Below are 17,597 nucleotides of genomic sequence, written 5' to 3'. Positions count from 1 at the left end.
TAGAGGAGAAAGCAGCCTATATAAGAATACCAAGGAGCCCCACCCAGGTATGGTAGGTATCCGAGAGGCCAATGAATGATACCGAGAAGCCAACGTCACTTACTCGCCCACCCCACCTTCGTCACAAGGCCGTAAGTATACAAAAGGTATATTGAATTAGGGCTTTCTACTAACTCTCTAAAGTAAAGAAAGAAAGTAGATAGTAATTATACACTTCGTGCAACCGTTAGACTGATTTAAGGGTGGGGAATAATAGACTTTCCATCCATAAAGACTGGTCCGGAGCTCTACTCAGGTAGGTCTTGTCGCCCATAAAGAAATAAAGACAAGTGTAATTCAAAAAAAAAAAACAAGAAAGAATTACTAGCATCCCTTATTGGTTCTGAAACCCCTGTTCTGGCATTTTTCCAGGAACTGGAAACAGCTTGGCTTGGACCTTATATAATTGAGAACATAAGAGCTAATGGAGCTGTACAGCTAAAAACACTCCAAGGACAACTACTAAAAAGAGTAGTAAATGGTGCCAGACTTCAGAGGTACCATCATACATATTTCATTAATAATTCCTAATGTAATGCATGTGTTTGTTGAACCTCCTGAGGAGGGGGGCCTTCTTCCTTTCACTTTGTCTAGCAGGTAGCAAAGAAGATGGCCTCCAAAAGGATGAATAAGACAAGTACAGGAATGGATAAGGCTGCCAAGGACTCAGTTGCATCAAGCCAAGTTCCTGTCATAGTGGGAGATACCACCTGTAAGATTGATGATAATACTTCTTATAACTACTGGGGCAGACTTTTCCAAATGTGAAACAATGAAGACTTCACTGAACTGATCAGTCCGGAAGATGATGCCAAGGCCTGTGAAACCATCTACAAGAACATTGCCAGATCTGGGCTACACAAGGCTGCAGCTAGGCCTGCTGTTTTCCCCTGTTAAGAAGTGACTGGTTGGTTGATTGATCAAATAGATTCCAAGAACAGATGGATAGTTGATCAGAAGGGATCACCCATCGGAGGTTACCAGGAAATTCACCTTGCTGCTAGATGTCTATTCCCAACACCTGAGGTTAATCTCAATACTAACTGGATAAGGATGGTTTATTCTCATTTAGCCCCAACAGCAATCCTAAAGGAGTGGTGGATGGATGGCAAAGCATTCAGAACCAGGGCCACACAAGTGTACGAGACATCCTGCCTCAATAAGCCATACAGAATTGCTGTGTTTTTCTTTTCCAGGTTATATGGGGAACCAGATGGAACCTCTCGCAGAGATTATTGGATGCCTGTCATCAGTGAGATTGTACTGAGAGGATCCATATTCAATTGGGCAGCTATACTTTCATCCAACATAGAGAAAGCTGTTCAATACTTCAAATAATCCAAGGCAAAAGGCTTCAGTAAAGAGAAAATCTACTTTTAGTGCCCGGATGATTGATGCCATATAAACCTGGCATTGACGCTGGACATGAAGTACCGGCATCTAAAGGTTGAAGGTGAGGCTCAAGGTGAAAAGGCTAAAGGCTGATTCCATCTGTTGGACTTGGCTTAAGGCAAAGGCATCTGTATTCTTTCAGAAGGTTCAAGTTGAAAGGCAAAGGCTAGAGTTGAAAGGCAAGAGGGTAAAGGCATCTGGCTTCTGGTTCCTGCCTGGCTAAAGGTGAGAGGTTACAGGCTTCATCTTCTGCTGATAGATTTAGGCTCCCCTTCCTTCCCTCCCGGTGAAAGGTTCCAAGGTTACAGGCTAGCATCTGTGTTACTTGGTGATGAAGGCAGAAGTTGACAGGCTCCTTCATGGGTCAAGGCTTAGAAGCTCAGAAGGTTGTAAGGAGAAGCTTGATCCTATCTCATTCAGCTAAGAAGCCTGGAATACTACCTCTCATTAAGCTAAGAAAAGGTTGGGAAGCCTATCTATCCCACTCATGAATTAGTCTCGTAGTGAGTAAGTCAGATTAGTTAGCCAGGTAAGGGCGTAAGCTAGTCATATAAGGTCGTAAGCTGCTAGTGAGAATGAATCTCTTCATGGGTCGTAGCTAGGAATCAGAGAGAGATTGAAAGGCCTTATGCCATGTAGCGTATATAATATCATCAGAAAAAAAGATCTATTATATATGTCATTATTGACCGATAAGATGGCGGAGGTTTGAACATCTTTCTCTCCTATTCTTGCCATTTTAGGATGCTTAAGCAGGCTCGACTGATAAGGACCGGCAACGGGGCTCGACTGATAAGGACCGGTAAGTAATTATGAATACATCCCTAGTTAAGAGGGAGTGTTGAAGAATGTAATTAGGTCTGGCCTTCATAATTGTACTTAAGTCATAATGAAATGTATTTATTAAAACATGGGTTTGCTTGGGTCAATTGTTTTTAGGTCAAGGTCTCCATTGTAGAACTCTAGGGTTTTATGTCACGTGCCCTTGTCCATGTCATATTGTAAAGAACCCTTCTTGGGAATTATTTGTCAAAGAAGAAAATTATTTTATTGTAAATTAGGTCAATTAGGCCTCCTCCACCAAGTCGACCTCAAAGAAGATCAAGTCGCTCTCAAACAAGGTAATTCAACCTCACAAGAAGCCTATATATTGGAACAAATCGATGTCATTTGTCACACACTCTCAAGAAAGTTCGATCTGCAATAACTGGTTGTAGAAAAAGTGTGAAATTCAAGGAGAAGAATAACAACAAAGGAGGACTCTTTCAAGCATAAAAGTCAAAATTTTCTCTCTTTCCCAACCATCTGAAATTGTGCAGCTACTAGAAGAGGGACAAAATTTTGCAATAACTTGGAGGCTGGAATTCTGTTGCAAGAGATCGAAATATTGCAATTGGAATGTTGGTCAAAGTTTTCATTGATGTCAATATGAGCATTGTTGAAGATGAAAACCCTAGCGCATTCCTTAATGATCTAAGTGCATTTATAACAAACCCTAGTTGTTGGAATGTGAATATGCCCTAGCCTCATGCAAGAAGTCCTCACTATGTGATGCCCTAAAATACCTTGACAATAATGCCCTAATCCTAGCCTAACAAGACCTAAAGTCATAAATCTAAGGACTGTCACAAAAACCCTAAGACTGTCACAAAAGAAAATAGTTTTTTGGCATTTAGAGACATCATTTTGAAAAGGTCTTTACATAAACAGATAGAGGGCTTCAATCCCTTTCAAACAATTGGAATAAGAGCCAATACCTTAGTCTCAGCGTTACAGCTGGAAGGTAGATCCTTAGAACACAAATGGCAAAGTCAAGGAAGAAGGCTTGCAAACCATTTGAAAGTGTCACCTCCTTAATGGATAATCAAATTGAGAAAGCTCCATTGTTCAATGGAAACTTTGAAATATGGAAGGCAAGAATGAAGAATTTCTTAATGGCTCAAGGTTTTGAAGTTTGGGAATCAATGGTTACTGGAAGCACAAAGGAAGAAGAAGACTCCAAGGAACATAATGCAATAGCTATTAAAGCTATCTTGAGTGGCCTACCAAATCCTATAAAGGTCAAAATGGAGAAATGTTCATCAACAAAAGAGATTTGGGAAAAGCTTCAAGATCTTCACTCTAAAGGATTATTGGTCATAACCTTTGATCCAAAAGATGATGACAAAGAGCATCAAGATGTGTTGAGATGTCAGTGTTGTCATTGATGGCCATATGAATTGAATATATATATATATATATATATATATATATATATATATATATATATATATATATATATATATACATATAGACCGAATCCTAAGAAGCATTGAACCCAAGGAGAAAGGAGAAGAGTAGTACCAAAGAGAAGAGTGAGAAGTAGTTCAAAGGGAAAGCCATCGAAAGCCAAGAGCAGGAGCCAAGACAAGCCAAGGAGGAGCAGATCCAAGAGAAGACCACATATGCCAAAAAGAAAGAGCCAAAAGTGAAGAACAATGATATCAGAGAAATATCATATCAACATTTTTATATCGACGTTTTTTATTGTGTGTCACCACTTTGACTCTGATCTCCGACTCCGATCTTCGATAAACAATATGGACCTCCGATCTTCGATATGCGATATAGACCTCCGATCTCCAACTTTTGATATGCGGCCCGCCTTGATTTAAGTTAACGATTTAATTATTAAATCACATCTGCCACTTTATCATAACTTTTGAATGTCACCTCCGATAAGACCCTCCGATTGCCAATATGGTTGCGGACCTGATTGGTTTTATCATAACGGTTTTAATATAATATTGTGTCCGCCTCATTGGAACTTTCCTATATTGCAAGTTTTGCACGTCGTGTCATGTTAAAGCTTCCGATACAAACCTCCGATACACATACAAAGAAAAATATTTTTTTGACATCTAGCCGACCTATACTCTCTCTCAAGTCGGCTTCCTCCATAGGTCATGTCTCTTCACTTCAAGGTGAAATATATATATATATATATATATATATATATATATATATATATATATATATACTCGGATCTTCATTTCACAATTGTCTAATTCAGTGATCTATCGCAGAGAGTAAGACAGTTCACAACTCGTGAACTTTACAGCACCGAGGAAAAGAAGCTAAAGGCTGAGAAGAGGAAGAAAATTTTGATTGGGTTAAAAATTGATGAAACTATATCTCGGACCTGTGGACAGTCTCACGTGGAGGGATCGGACCTGCGAACAGGTGTGTGGACAATTATTTGTGGAAGCTCGGACTTTGAAAGGCTCGGACCTGTAGCTTAAAGGCTCAGAGTTACAATCACCTGTGGAGCTCAGACTACACATCAGATCCGTGATTATTTTAAGGACAATCACCTGTGGCTTACCATTTGGATTCGCAGCTTGCATATTGTTCATATTAGTGGCTTACACAATTCAAACCTATGGAACTATGGTACACATAAGCTCAGAACTGTGGTGACTCGATCGGTGGAGGTTTGGACCAATTATAGCTCAGACCTGTAATAGACTTATGTGTGACATGTTAGACTTGAAACCTCTGCGCACTCTTGAATAGTGAAGAACTCGTGGCCTTGAACAGTGAAAATTTTGAAGGCTTGAACAATGATGAATTTGGAGGATTGAATAGTGAAGAACCTGGAGCCTAGAACAATGCTGAACTTGAAGGATTGAACAATGAAGAACTTGAAGCTTTGGATAATGAAGAACACTCCTATTCGGATCTTGGACAATGGACAAATTAGGAGTCTGTGGCAGTCTGACTATTGAAGGAAGTCCTGAAGTTTTTGAAAGTAAGTCATTCATATATTCTGTTTGTTAAAAATTGGAGGGTTGGTGCCCTAGAGGTTAGAGCCTCTAAAAACAAGGTTGGAGCCTTGAGAAGGATAGGGTTTGAAAATCACAAAAGTCCAAGTTGGAGCCTGGAGAATTGAAGGGTTGGTGCCCTCAAACATCATTGTACTCAAATTTTTGTAAAAGAGGATTGGTGTCCTCACTTGTTTATAATAAAATCTTTATTATTTATTTTTCTGATTATAATTATGAAGAATCTTAACTGGTAAACATAACAATTGAAAAGAAATACTGATTCACCCCCCTCTTAGTGTTTCCAACAATTGGAATAAGAGCTAACTTCTTCATAATCATCCTAACAACTGGAAGAAGGATTCTTAAGTCGCAATGAAAAATCGTGATTTAGGAAAAATTCCCCAATTCGATGGAACAAACTTTGGCTTTTGGAACTGTAGGATGACATTCTATTTAATGTCCCTTGGACCTGAAGTATGGAAATTAGTTACTGATGGGTATAAAGTTCCAGCTACTCCAATAGATCAGGACAGATGAAAAGTTTATATAGCAAATGCCAAAGCACTAAATTCCATAACAAGTGGAATTATTGATTCAGAATTTACAAAAGTTATGAACTGTGATTTTGCCAAGGAAATGTGGGACAAGCTTATTGCTATCTATGATGGAGACTCCAAGGTCAAAAAGGAAAAACTCCAAACACATAGAAGACAATTTGAGAGTCTTAAGATGGATGACGAAGAAGATATTGCAACCTTTTTCCTCCGAGTAGATGAAGTTGTTAACTCACTTAAAGGTTTAGGGGAAACCGTTGAAGAAAGCACAGTTGTCCAAAAGGTTTTGAGATCACTTCTAGAACGTTTTGATTCCAAAGTCAGTGCCATAGAAGAAATGAAGGACTTGGATGACCTAAAAATGGACGAACTTCATGGGATTCTCATTGCATATGAAATGAGAAAAGGAATCCCTAACTCCAAGGAAGCTGCATTCAAAGCTTCAAGGTCATCAAAGAAAGGGAAAAATTATAATTATAGTAGTGATGATTCTGACACTGAATCTGAACTAGCTCAATTCGTAAGAAAACTAAGGAAAGGGTCCAAGCTCAAAGGAAAGTATCCTCTCATTTGTTTTAAATGTGGAAGAATAGGACATTATGCTGCAAAATGTCCTCATAAACATGATAGTGATGATGAAGACGAATATAAAAAGAAGATGTTCAAGAAGAAATGGTTTAATAATAATAATTTCTTCTCCAAACAATATGACTGATGAAGAAGAATTCAAGATACTAAGAAGAAATCAACTAAAAATACCTTTCTACACAAAAGAGATGATGATGAGTCCAATAAAGAAGATAACTATGCTGGAAGCAGTGAAGTATTATTTATGGCATTTACAAATGAAGATGATTCCGAACAAGAAGAAGGAAATGTGGATGATTTAGTAATGAGTTCCATTAAAGAAAATGGGAAATTACGAAAGGAGGTCACTTCTCTGAAAGCGGAAAAAGAGGTTGCAAAAAGGAAGGAAGAATTCTTGAACAATAAACTAAAAGAAAGAGAAGAAATTTGCGAAAAACATGAAGCTGAAATTGTTTCCCTAAGAAAAGAGTTGGATCAAGTTAAAAAGAGTTGGAAAAGCTCTCAAACTCTTGATAACATCCTTAATACTCAAAGACCTCAACATGACAAGTCTAGAATTGGTTTCAAAGGAGAATCATCAAGTACAAAGGAGAATGTAAAAATCCAAAGAAGTTATGCTGACATCCTTTGCAGTCATCCAAAAGAGGAGAAGCCATCCCACCAAGAGCAAAGGTCCACCTTTAACAACCCAAGGAATGAAGGAAGGCTACCTCCAAGGAAGAATACTACATCAAGTCAAGGCTATCCTAACATGTATCAAACAATCTTTCTTGGTTATTGCTTTCATTGTAAAAACTTTGGTCATCAAGCTAAGCATTGCAAAGCTCATAAGGATAATATTTCAAGATATAAGATCAATCATCAAAGAAAGCCACGTAGCCTAAAAGCACAAGCACAGATCAAGACTTACAATTCATTTGACCCTTTGGCTAAGTATGATCTTGTTTGCTCAAAACGCAATGATCATGGCCATGATACATAAAATTGTTCATTCAAAAGAGAAGAATTGAAGGAGGAGGAACCCACTACTGATAAATGTAGTCTAGCTTTATGTGCATACAGTGATGAAAATCAATGGCTTGTGGATATTGGATGTTCAGGAAACATGATAGGTGACCAAAATAAGTTTATATTGTTAAATAAGAAGGATGGAAATGTATCTTCTAAAATTGCTGGAAAAGGGATTGTTGCTCTTGTTAATGGAAAGGGAAAATCTCAAAATGCACCATTGGTGGGAGGGCTCAAACACAATATTTTAAGTGTTAGCAAGATTTTTTACCAAGGACATAATGTTGTCTTTAGTACTGAAGGTTGTGAGGTAAGGAATTCCTCCTAAGGAGAACTTGTGGCAAAAGGAGTAAGAACACTAGACAACGTATATATTTTGAGTAAAATTCAAGAAGATAAATGTTATATGAGTCGAGTAGATGAAAACTGGTTATGGCACAAACAACTGGGACATCTAAACTTTGATAACTTGGTTAATATCAATAAAAAAAATGCAGTAAGGGACATTCCAAAAATTGTGAAGCCAAATCAAGTTGTGTGTGGTCCATGTCAACATGGAAAGCAAACTAGAACCTGCTTCAAGACTAAGGAGATCTCAACATCAAAACCTTTGGAGATCATACATGCAAATTTATGTGGACCAACGAGAACTCCAACTCTACAAGGCGAAAGGTACTTTGCTCTATTTTTTGATGACTATACTAGAATGATGTGGGTATTCTTTATAAAGTTTAAATCCAAAGCATTTGAATGTTTTAAGAATTTCAAAGCTCTTGTGGAAAATGAAAAAGAATAAAAAATCAAGTGTCTTAGAACAGATAGAGGAGGAGAATTTACTTCAAAGGAATTCAATGATTTCTGTGATCTACATGGAATCAAAAGAGAACTTTCTGTAGCTATAACTCCTAAACAAAATGGAGTAGTGGAAAGAAGAAACAGAACTGTGCAAGAAATGGCAAGAACAATGTTACTAGCAGCTGATTTACAAGCCAAGTTTTGGAGAGAAGCAGTTGGAACGACAATGTATATCTTGAATAGAGCCCAACTAAGACCAAATAATGACAAGACTCCGTATGAATTATGGAAAGGAAGACCTACTTTGGTAAAATACTTCAGAATTTTTGGAAGTAAATGCTTTATGAAGATCAATGATGACTCACCAGGCAAGTTTGATTCTTGGGTTGATGAAGGAATATTTCTTGGATATTCTACAAGGAGCAAAGCATACAAATGATACAATAATCGACTATGAAAGATAGTATAAAGCATTGATGTGAAGATTGATGAGGCACTCCTAGAAAAGGAGATTGAAATCTGTGAAGAAGATTTTATTCTTGAAGATTGTCTTTACAAAGGAAGAAAAGGATTAAGAAAATCAAAAGGAACGATCTTAGACTCCATCAAAAGTAAAATTTGTTCAAAAACGCCATCCATAAGAACAGATTATTAGGAATATAGATCCGAAGAAGGATGACTAATACACCAAGAAAAGATAATGTTGCCTTACTATCCATGGTAGAACCAGAAAACTTTGTTCAAGCTAGTAAGGACCCTCATTGGGTAGAAGCAATGGAAGAAGAAATGTTCCAAATTGAAAAGAATGAAACATGGGAACTTGTACCTCATCCAAAAGATAAAAATATAATTGGAACCAAGTGGGTGTTCAAAAACAAATGAATGAAGATGGACAAATCATCAGAAATAAGGCAAGGCTTGTTTTTTAAATGTTATTCACAAATTGAAGGAATCGACTTTGAAGAAACCTTTGCATTGGTAGCTCATATGGAGGCTATAAGGATGTTTTTGGCATTTTCTTGTTCAAAAGGATTCAAATTTTATCAAATGGATGTGAAATCAACATTTCTAAATGGTGATCTAAAAGAAGAAGTTTACATGGAGCAACCAGAAGGGTTTGACCTAGCAGAAGGAAAATAATTTGTATGCAAGTTGAAAAAAGCGCTATATGGATTGAAACAAGCTCTTAGAGCTTGGTACACAAGATTGGATCATTATCTACAACAACAAGGCTTCAAAAAGGGAGTGGAAGGAAGCAATCTCTACATGAAGATGGACAAAGACAAACTGCTAGTCACTCTTGTATATGTTGATGATCTGATTTTTGCCAGCAATGATGATGGGATGAGCCATGAATTTGCTCAAAATATGTCGAAAGAGTTCGAAATTTCAATGATTGGTGAGTTGTATTACTTCCTTGGACTACAAGTAACTCAAACTACAACATGTATGTTCATATCTCAAGCAAAATACCTTAAAGACATGCTTAAAAGATATGGGATGGAAGAATGTGCACCTATGAGTACACCGATGACCACAGATTGCAAATTGAGCAAAGATGATGAATCCCCCTCAGTAGATGCAACTTTTTACAGGTCAATAATTGGATCTCTCCTATAATTAACTGCTACAAGACCCGATATTATGCAAGTAGTAGGAATGGTGGGAAGATTTCAATTAGCTCCTAAGCAATCCCATTTGTTGGCAGTGAAGAGAATTCTCAGATACTTGAAAGGTACTCCTGATTTTGGTCTATGGTATCCCAAAAGCACAACTCTTACCATGACAACTTACACCGATGTTGATTGGGTTGGAAGCGTAGATGATCGAAAAAGTACCAGCGGAAATGCATTCTTCATGGGAGATTGTCTAGTATCTTGGCTCAGCAAAAAACAATCTTCTATATCTCTCTCCACAACTGAAGCTGAATATATAGCTGCTGCAGATTGTTGTACACAAATACTGTGGATGAAGGAAGCATTGAAATATGTCAACATAGAGACTAATCAACCAATCACCATCTATTGTGACAACACCAACGCCATCAGTCTTTCAAAGAATCTGGTAATGCACTCAAAGACCAAACATATTCCAATCAAATACCACTTTCTCTGTGAACAAGTTGTTGAACAGAATATCAAGTTGGAATACGTCAATACAAAGGAGAAAATTGCAGATATCTTTACAAAACCCCTTCCACGAGAAGCATTTGAATATCTTTGCCAAAAGATGGGGGTCATTGCTCTTGCATCACATTAAGAGAACACATTGACAAGAGTAGAAGCAACATGACAGGGGGAGCAACTTGATAGGGGGAGTACTTGGGCACCCCATTTTCCATTGATGCCAAAGGGGGAGAGAATACAGAAAGGAGAGGATCCAGGAAAAGGAATATATGACCATCAATGAGAAAGGGGGAGAGAATACAAAAAGGAGAGGATCCAGGAAAAAGAAGTATATTTCCATCAATGACAAAGGGGGAGATTGTTGAGATGTCAGTGTTGACATTTTTTTTTTTTTTTTGTAAAATTAAGCAGTTATATTAATGATTGAGAATAAAAATACAATGGTCCGCAGGGGTCAGAGCGACCTGCCTGCGTTGACTGGGTGGCCTTTCCAGGCAAATGCCTGCAGCATATACAGTGCGCTGTCTAAGTAGAGTTTTCATGGAGCCCGTGAGGTGATCCTGCAAGAGTGGTGGGCATCTTGCTGCGAGGTGGGCAGAATGCTGCGAGGTGGGCAGATTGCTGCCTGAAGTTCCTGAGATTGTCGTGCTTGAAGTGGATGAGCATTCATTTTATTGATGCGTCTTTTGGGTGTGCAGTGATGTGTCTCCAATCTTGATTGCGCAAGCCTGTTGGCGCAGATCTTCTCTTTTCAGTGGCGCATCTGCAGATCTTCTCTTTTCAGTGGCGCTTCTGCCGTGGTTTAACATTCCTTCCGGTGTTTGAAGCCATAGTGTGCCTTGCTGCCGAGGCCTAAGTGTGCAGATCTGTCTGCTGGATCTTTTTGCAGTTTTCTTTGAGCACTCCTTCTGCTAGATCGTGCCAGAGGCTGTGGAATTCTGCCATCTGGGAATCTATCCCTGCATTTGCTAAGACATCAGCTATCTTGTTTGCCTTTCTGCGAACTGCTTGGAATGTAATCCCTTGCAAGTTGCAGAGATGATTTTGGAGATCCTGCAGTGTTGCCGACAGTCTCCAGCTGGGGGTAACTTTATGTACCTGCGCTCCCATCTGGAGTTTCTTTATCATCCTGATTATGATCTCCGAGTCTCCTTCCACTATCAGTGGTAGAAATCTGTAGCGGCCTGCCAGAATGAGACCCTGAATGAGAGCAATTAGTTCTGCAGCGTTGTTGGTGTTCACTCCGATGTTGCCATGATAGACGAGATGAATTGTGCCTGTGTGATCCCTTACTACGCCCCCATATCCAGCTATTCCCGGGTTCTTTCTTGAAGCCCCGTCGAAATTGAGTTTGAACGTGTTTGAAGGGGGCAGAGTCCAATTGTCCTGCGTTGTTCCGTTGGAGACGCAGTTTTTACCAGCAGGGTTGATCTGGGTTTGAAGATTTAGGATTTGAATGATTCTGTCATCATTCGGTGAAGTGTTGCCCTCTTTCTGCAAAGTGCCCATGGCATTGACCGTTTCTTTGATGAGCTGTCTCACTTTTCCTATCAGCATGCTTACTGCCAGTGCAGAGTTTTTGAAGACTCGTGCGTTTCGTTCTTTCCAAAGGATCCAGGCTATTGCTCCCGGTATTAAGTTCCAGGCACTGTTGACCAAGGGATTGGAGGACATGGATGTTCTCCACTGGCTGAGTGAGAGTTGAATGGAGTCTCTGTTTCTGTCAGATTGTCTGAAGATCATAGCCATGTCATCCCACAGAGAGCAGGCCATTGGACAGGCATTGAGTATGTGATTGAGAGTTTCTGGGCCATCCTCATAGAGTATGCATCGTGAAGGGCCTATGAGGCCTCGTTTTTGAAGATTGTCCCATGTGAGTGCTTTGTTGTGCATGACTAGCCAGGAGAAAAGTGTGATTTTTGGCCATGTTCTTTGCTCCAAAGGGTTTGCCAACTGTGGTTTGGTTGCGGATCCAAGAGGCCGCGAAGATCTGATATGCTTCTTTGAGGTTGAACGTTCCTTTGGGGTTTCTTCCCCATCTCAGGATGTCCTCTTTGTTGGAAATAAGGATTCTTCTTTTGTCCAGGTCTTGTAAAAGCTGGTCTACGTTCATCAGGCCTGCTTGAGCTTGCCATTGTTCTCTGGATAGCCACTTTTTCCAGGTGGTGGCCTCGCTTGCAGGTTGCCAGTAGTCTGCTACCGTAACCTTGTCGGCCTCCTGCATAGCTCTTTTAAGAGTATTCCAGTCTGGGTGTTCCAAGGTTGGAAGCTGCTGCCAAGCATCTTCCCAAAAGAGGGCAGTTTTTCCTTGGTGCACTTCCCAGAAGCTGTGCTGCTGCACGATATATCTGTTCTCCCAGGCTTTGTTCCAGATGGGGGATCCTTGCCTGGTGCCGGTCAGCCGAATGAGGTCTCTGTCCCTGACTTGAGTTGTGTATTTCGCTTTCCACCAGGTTCCCCACAGGGAGCTAGGATTTTCTACCCATCTCCACCAGATTTTTGCTGCTACGGCCTTGCTTAATATTTCTGGATCTCTTAGGCCCAAACCTCCCTCCCTTTTTGGTTTGCAGATGTCTGTCCATTTGATGAGGGCCCATTTGGATTGCTTCGAGGCTCCATTCCAGAGGAAGGATCGCTGAATGCTTCGGATGGATTTGTACACCGCCTTAGGTGCTGCTAGTGCTGAGAACATATATGCTGGCATGGTTTGCAGGACTGATTTGACTAAGATCAGTCTGCTGGCCATGTTTAAGGCTCGGTATGTCCAGTTGCTTAGCCGAGCTTTCATTTTGTTGAGGAGGGCTTCCCAGTTGGCAGATTTGTAGGCATATTCCGAAAGTGGTATGCCCAGATATTTAGTTGGAAGGGAGGTCTTTTGGATCTGCAGAATTCTGCTGAGATTTATTTGCATGGGAATGGATGTGTTGAAGAATTTTTTTTTTGATTTGGTAAGATTAATTTCCATACCTGAGGCCTCCGAGAAAGTCTTTAACACTTGGCTGATGGTTCGAGCTTCCTGCACTGTGGGGGCGCCCATGAGCATTGTATCGTCTACAAATTGCTGATGCGTTACTGTGGGTCCTTGGTGTGCCGGTTTGATGCCTTTGAGTTGATTCTGCCTTCTTGCCTTGGTTAAAGATCTGCCCAGCCCTTCTGCCATTATGATGAAGAGAAAAGGAGACAAGGGATCTCCTTGCCGTATACCTCTGGATGGTGTGAAGGGTTGAAGGGGTCCTCCGTTTAGCAGGATGGAGAAGAAAGCGCCTGAGACCAGTTCCATTGTCCAATTTATCCATTGCTGACTGAATCCGAAAGCCTGGAGGATTGCTCTCATGTATTGCCAGCTGATTCTGTCAAAGGCCTTTGACAGGTCAAGCTGGATAAGCATGCCTGGAGTCTTGTTCGTTTTGAGAGAGTGCAACACTTCCTGGGTGAGGATAATGCTGTCCGTGATCTGCCTGCCTTCGACGTAGCCGGTTTGCTCCTGAGAAATAATTGAAGGGAGGACGGGTTTGAGTCTGTTAGCCATCAATTTGGAAAGGATTTTATAGAGGACATTGCAAAGGGCGATGGGGCGAAACTTGTCCGGGGAGTCAGCCTGGCCAGATTTGGGAATTAAGGTGAGGAAAGTGGCATTGATGGCTGGTAGCACTTTTTTGGTTCTGTGAAAGTTCCTTACCAGGATGAGGAGGTCTTCTTTAATGATGGACCAGCAGGCTTTAAAAAATTCAATTGTAAATCCGTCCGGTCCGGGAGCCTTGTTTGTGGCCATGGTGAAGATGGTCTCTTCAATCTCCTGCTCGGTAAAATCCTTTAGAAGGAGGGAGTTTTGCTCCTGAGTAACAAGGCTGGGAATGGCATCAGTGATTGCATTGATGGCTTGGGTTCTGTTTAGGCTTGGTTCATTGAGAAGAGAGGTGAAATAAGAATTGAGTTCATCCCCAATGTGCTCCTTGGGGAACACCTTATCGTCATCAGCTTTTTTGAGAGAGAGTATTCGATTGCAGGCTCTGTGCTGGAAAGTGGACTTATGGAAGAAATTGGTGTTGCGTTCTCCTTGCTTTAGCCATTGCACCCTCGATTTCTGTCTCCATAGCATCTCTTCTTGCTTAAGTCGTTCTTCCCATTGTCTTTGTAGATTTGTTTCTTGAGCTTTCCTTTCCTCATCATGCCCTTCTGTGATCATTGTTTGTTGTAGTCGCACCATTTTTTCCTCAAGTTCTTTTTTGGATTGAAAGATGTCTCCAAAGGTGTCTTTGTTCCATCGTTTGAGGTTGGATTTGATGGTTTTGAGCTTTTGCTAGAAGATATACATGATGTTGTCGCTTCTTATGGTGGTTTGAGTCCACCAGCTTTTTATGTTTTCCATGAAAGTAGGGTGTTCTGTCCAAAAGGCCTCGAATCTGAAAGGTCTGTTGTGGGGCTTTTCTAGATTGGTGAAGTGGATCTGCACAGGCCAGTGATCCGAGCCTCCTATAGGCAGAAGGTTGGCCTCCATGTCGATGTTTTGCAGCAGAATGGATTCCGATAAGAGGAACCGATCGAGCCTTGATGCTATCTGCCTGTTTCCTCCTTGCTTATTATTCCAGGTATGCAAACCATTGACTGTAGGGATGTCAGTAAGTCTGGATTCAACAATAAAGGTGTTAAATGCCTCCGAGTCCTTATCCAATTTTCGTAAGCCTCCCTTTTTCTCCGCTAGAGTGGTGATCATATTGTAGTCTCCGCCTGCAATCCAGTGAGTTGCCCCATGGTGTTGTCTGACTTCGTCTAGGTCCTTCAGCATCTTCAGCTTTTCCTGTATTCTTTGAGGCCCATACACATTGGTGATACATATCGATTGGCTTGAATCAGGCATGTTGAGGATGACCGATAATGAATTCTTGGTGGAGAGAGCATTCTGCAAGAAGAATTTGTTTTTGTTCCAGAATGTTAATAACCCTCCTGATTGCCCAAGGGCATCTATGCTTATACATTGATGACTGTTGGAAACGAGTTTTTTGAGCGTTTCTGTGCCCTTGGGAGAGCATTTGGTTTCTTGCAGAAGGACAATGTCTGGGTGCTGCGAGAATATGCGATTTTTCAGGATTCTTCTTTTGCTGGTGCCGTTAAGCCCCCTGATGTTCCAGGTTGTGATTTTCATTGAGCTTTCTTTGGAGCAGATAGGACCAAGGCCCTGATTTTTCCTTCATTGATGAGACGTCTGCCTAGCTCTTGTATTTGCTGTCTGGTGGATTTGCGTCCCCGTTTTCTGCCTGGTCCTTGTGGTTTGTATTGATCCAGATCCAGGTTGGCTTGAATACCTGTTTGGTTGCTATTTCCCCATTGCCTTTTGGCTGTATTTTGGTTGATGTATTCCAGCTGTAGGTATGCCATTTCTATCTTCTCCAAGTGTTCCTGGGGAATGGCATCCACGCCTAGTTTGGACCATTGCTCATTGACCTTTTGGAGATCAAGATCTCCCAAAATCTCCTCCAGAGGATTGCTTGAGGTTGTAGTGGAGGGTTGATCTGGTTGCGGTTCAGTGCATTGCGGGGTTTGCATTGAGGTGTGGCCGGTAGTAGTCTGGTTGGAAGCGAGATTTGGGTTTTGTTGCAGTGCCTGGGCTTGAGAAGAGACAGAGGTTGTGCTTGGAGCATTGATCGTCGTCATGGGTTGATTGGATAACGGTGGATCCTGAGCAGTGGGGGCCTGTGAGACTTTGGGGTGCTCCGGTGAATCAAGGTTGCTCAGAACTTCAAAGCTGTTTTGCTGTGTGGAGGCTTTATTGGTAGGGTTGGTATTGGTGGGGGGTTTTGTAGGCTTTTTTCCTTTCTTGCCTCTGCTCTTTCTTGCGACTGTGGTGAAGCCAGGCGTTGGAGTAGCCTCTTGTTCCTGTTGGGCCTGAGGTTGTGGTTTATTTGCAGTGCAACTGTGACTTAGATGGCCATGCTGTCTGCATGTGCGGCATCTGAAAGGGATATTTTCGTAGTCTATGGTTTGCTTCCATTGCACTTCTTTATGGATCAGTTCCATATGATCTGGGAGGGGCCCTGAGATGTCCATGTAAACACAGAGTCTAGCATAGGCTGTGTACTTACCTTGTATAGTGAGATCTGAGGCTTTGATGAAGACTCCCAACTGGTTTCCGATGGCCTCCAAGATGCGTTTGTTCCAGTAATCCACAGGTAGAGAGTGCAGGCGGATCCATACTGGAACTTTCTTGAAATCCTCCTGCTCTGGTGCAAAGTTTGGCCTCCAGTAAGTTATGTATAATCCTGCAGAGTTGTAGAAAAACGGGCCGCCTTCGAATATGTGGTCTCTGTCATCCTTGTGAGCGAAAATTACTGTGAAAAAGCCTCTCGATCCCAACTGAAGATTGTAGTCCCCTTTAGGTTTCCATTTTTGGTTGATCCACCAGCATAGGGCCTTTTCGTGAAGTCTAACCCCCATGAATCTACAGATCAGGGCCTGCTTGCTCATATGGTCCCTGTACTCCTCGATCCAAGGGTCATCAATGATTAGTTTGGGTATTTTTTTTGATATGGGCTTGCATGTGGACTGAGTTTGCTCGCAGCGTTGTCCTGGAGTTTGCCCTTTGGACGCAGATCCTTTGGGCGCTGAATCGTTGCTTTGTTCCGCTGATCTGGAGCTGGATGGAGTATTGAAGGCGTCCGAGGGTATGCTGCCGAATATGAAGGGCGTGGAGTTTGGGGGGGTCGAACCCCCCCCTGTGTTATGCATGTGTCGAATCAGTTCAGAATGGCCCTGAGGGATCTATCTGTCGCGTTCCTGAATGGTTGGCAGGCTTGCAGAGCCGTGATCAGGAGCTGCAGAGATTTGGCCCTAATCGCCTCTTCTCAGAAGCCCCAGCCAAGTCCTCTTGATCCCCTCTATGTCAGTGTTGACATTGATGGCCATATGAATTGAATATATATATATATATATATATATATATATATATATATATATATATCCCAAGAAGCATTGGACCCAAGGAGCAGTCCCAAGGAGAAAGAGGAGTAGTACCAAAGAGAAGAGAGAGAAGCAGTTCAAAGGGAAAGCCATCAGAAGCCAAAAGCAGGAGCCAAGACAAGCCAAGGAGGAGCAGATCCAAGAGAAGACTGCATATGCCCAAAAGAAGGAGCCAAAAGTAAAGAACATCGATATTCGAGAAATATCATATTGACGTTTTTTATTGTGTGTCACCACTCCGACTTCGATCTTCAATATACGATATGGACCTCCGATCTTCGATATGCGATATGGACCTCCGATCTCTGATATGCGATATGGACCTTCGATCTCCG

At 41.4% G+C, this 17,597-nt stretch overlaps 1 protein-coding gene across 1 annotated transcript; it reads right to left on the bottom strand.

Annotated features, from left to right (window-relative positions):
• Positions 1-14,608: 14,608 nt before the first annotated feature.
• LOC149198917 (uncharacterized) lies at positions 14,609-15,166 on the bottom strand. Its single transcript, XM_089400409.1, has one exon. The coding sequence runs from the start codon at positions 15,164-15,166 to the stop codon at positions 14,609-14,611; it is 558 nt and encodes a 185-aa protein (XP_089256535.1).
• Between the last annotated feature and the right edge of the window lie 2,431 nt (positions 15,167-17,597).

This window comes from Pinus tabuliformis, chromosome 2_1, assembly GCF_031772625.1.
Source record: "Pinus tabuliformis cultivar Carrire ecotype Pingquan chromosome 2_1, CPIR1, whole genome shotgun sequence".
NCBI classification, from domain to species: domain Eukaryota; kingdom Viridiplantae; phylum Streptophyta; class Pinopsida; order Pinales; family Pinaceae; genus Pinus; species Pinus tabuliformis.
Note: the sequence above shows the minus strand (reverse complement) of the source record. Positions and strands in the feature narration are given on the sequence as shown.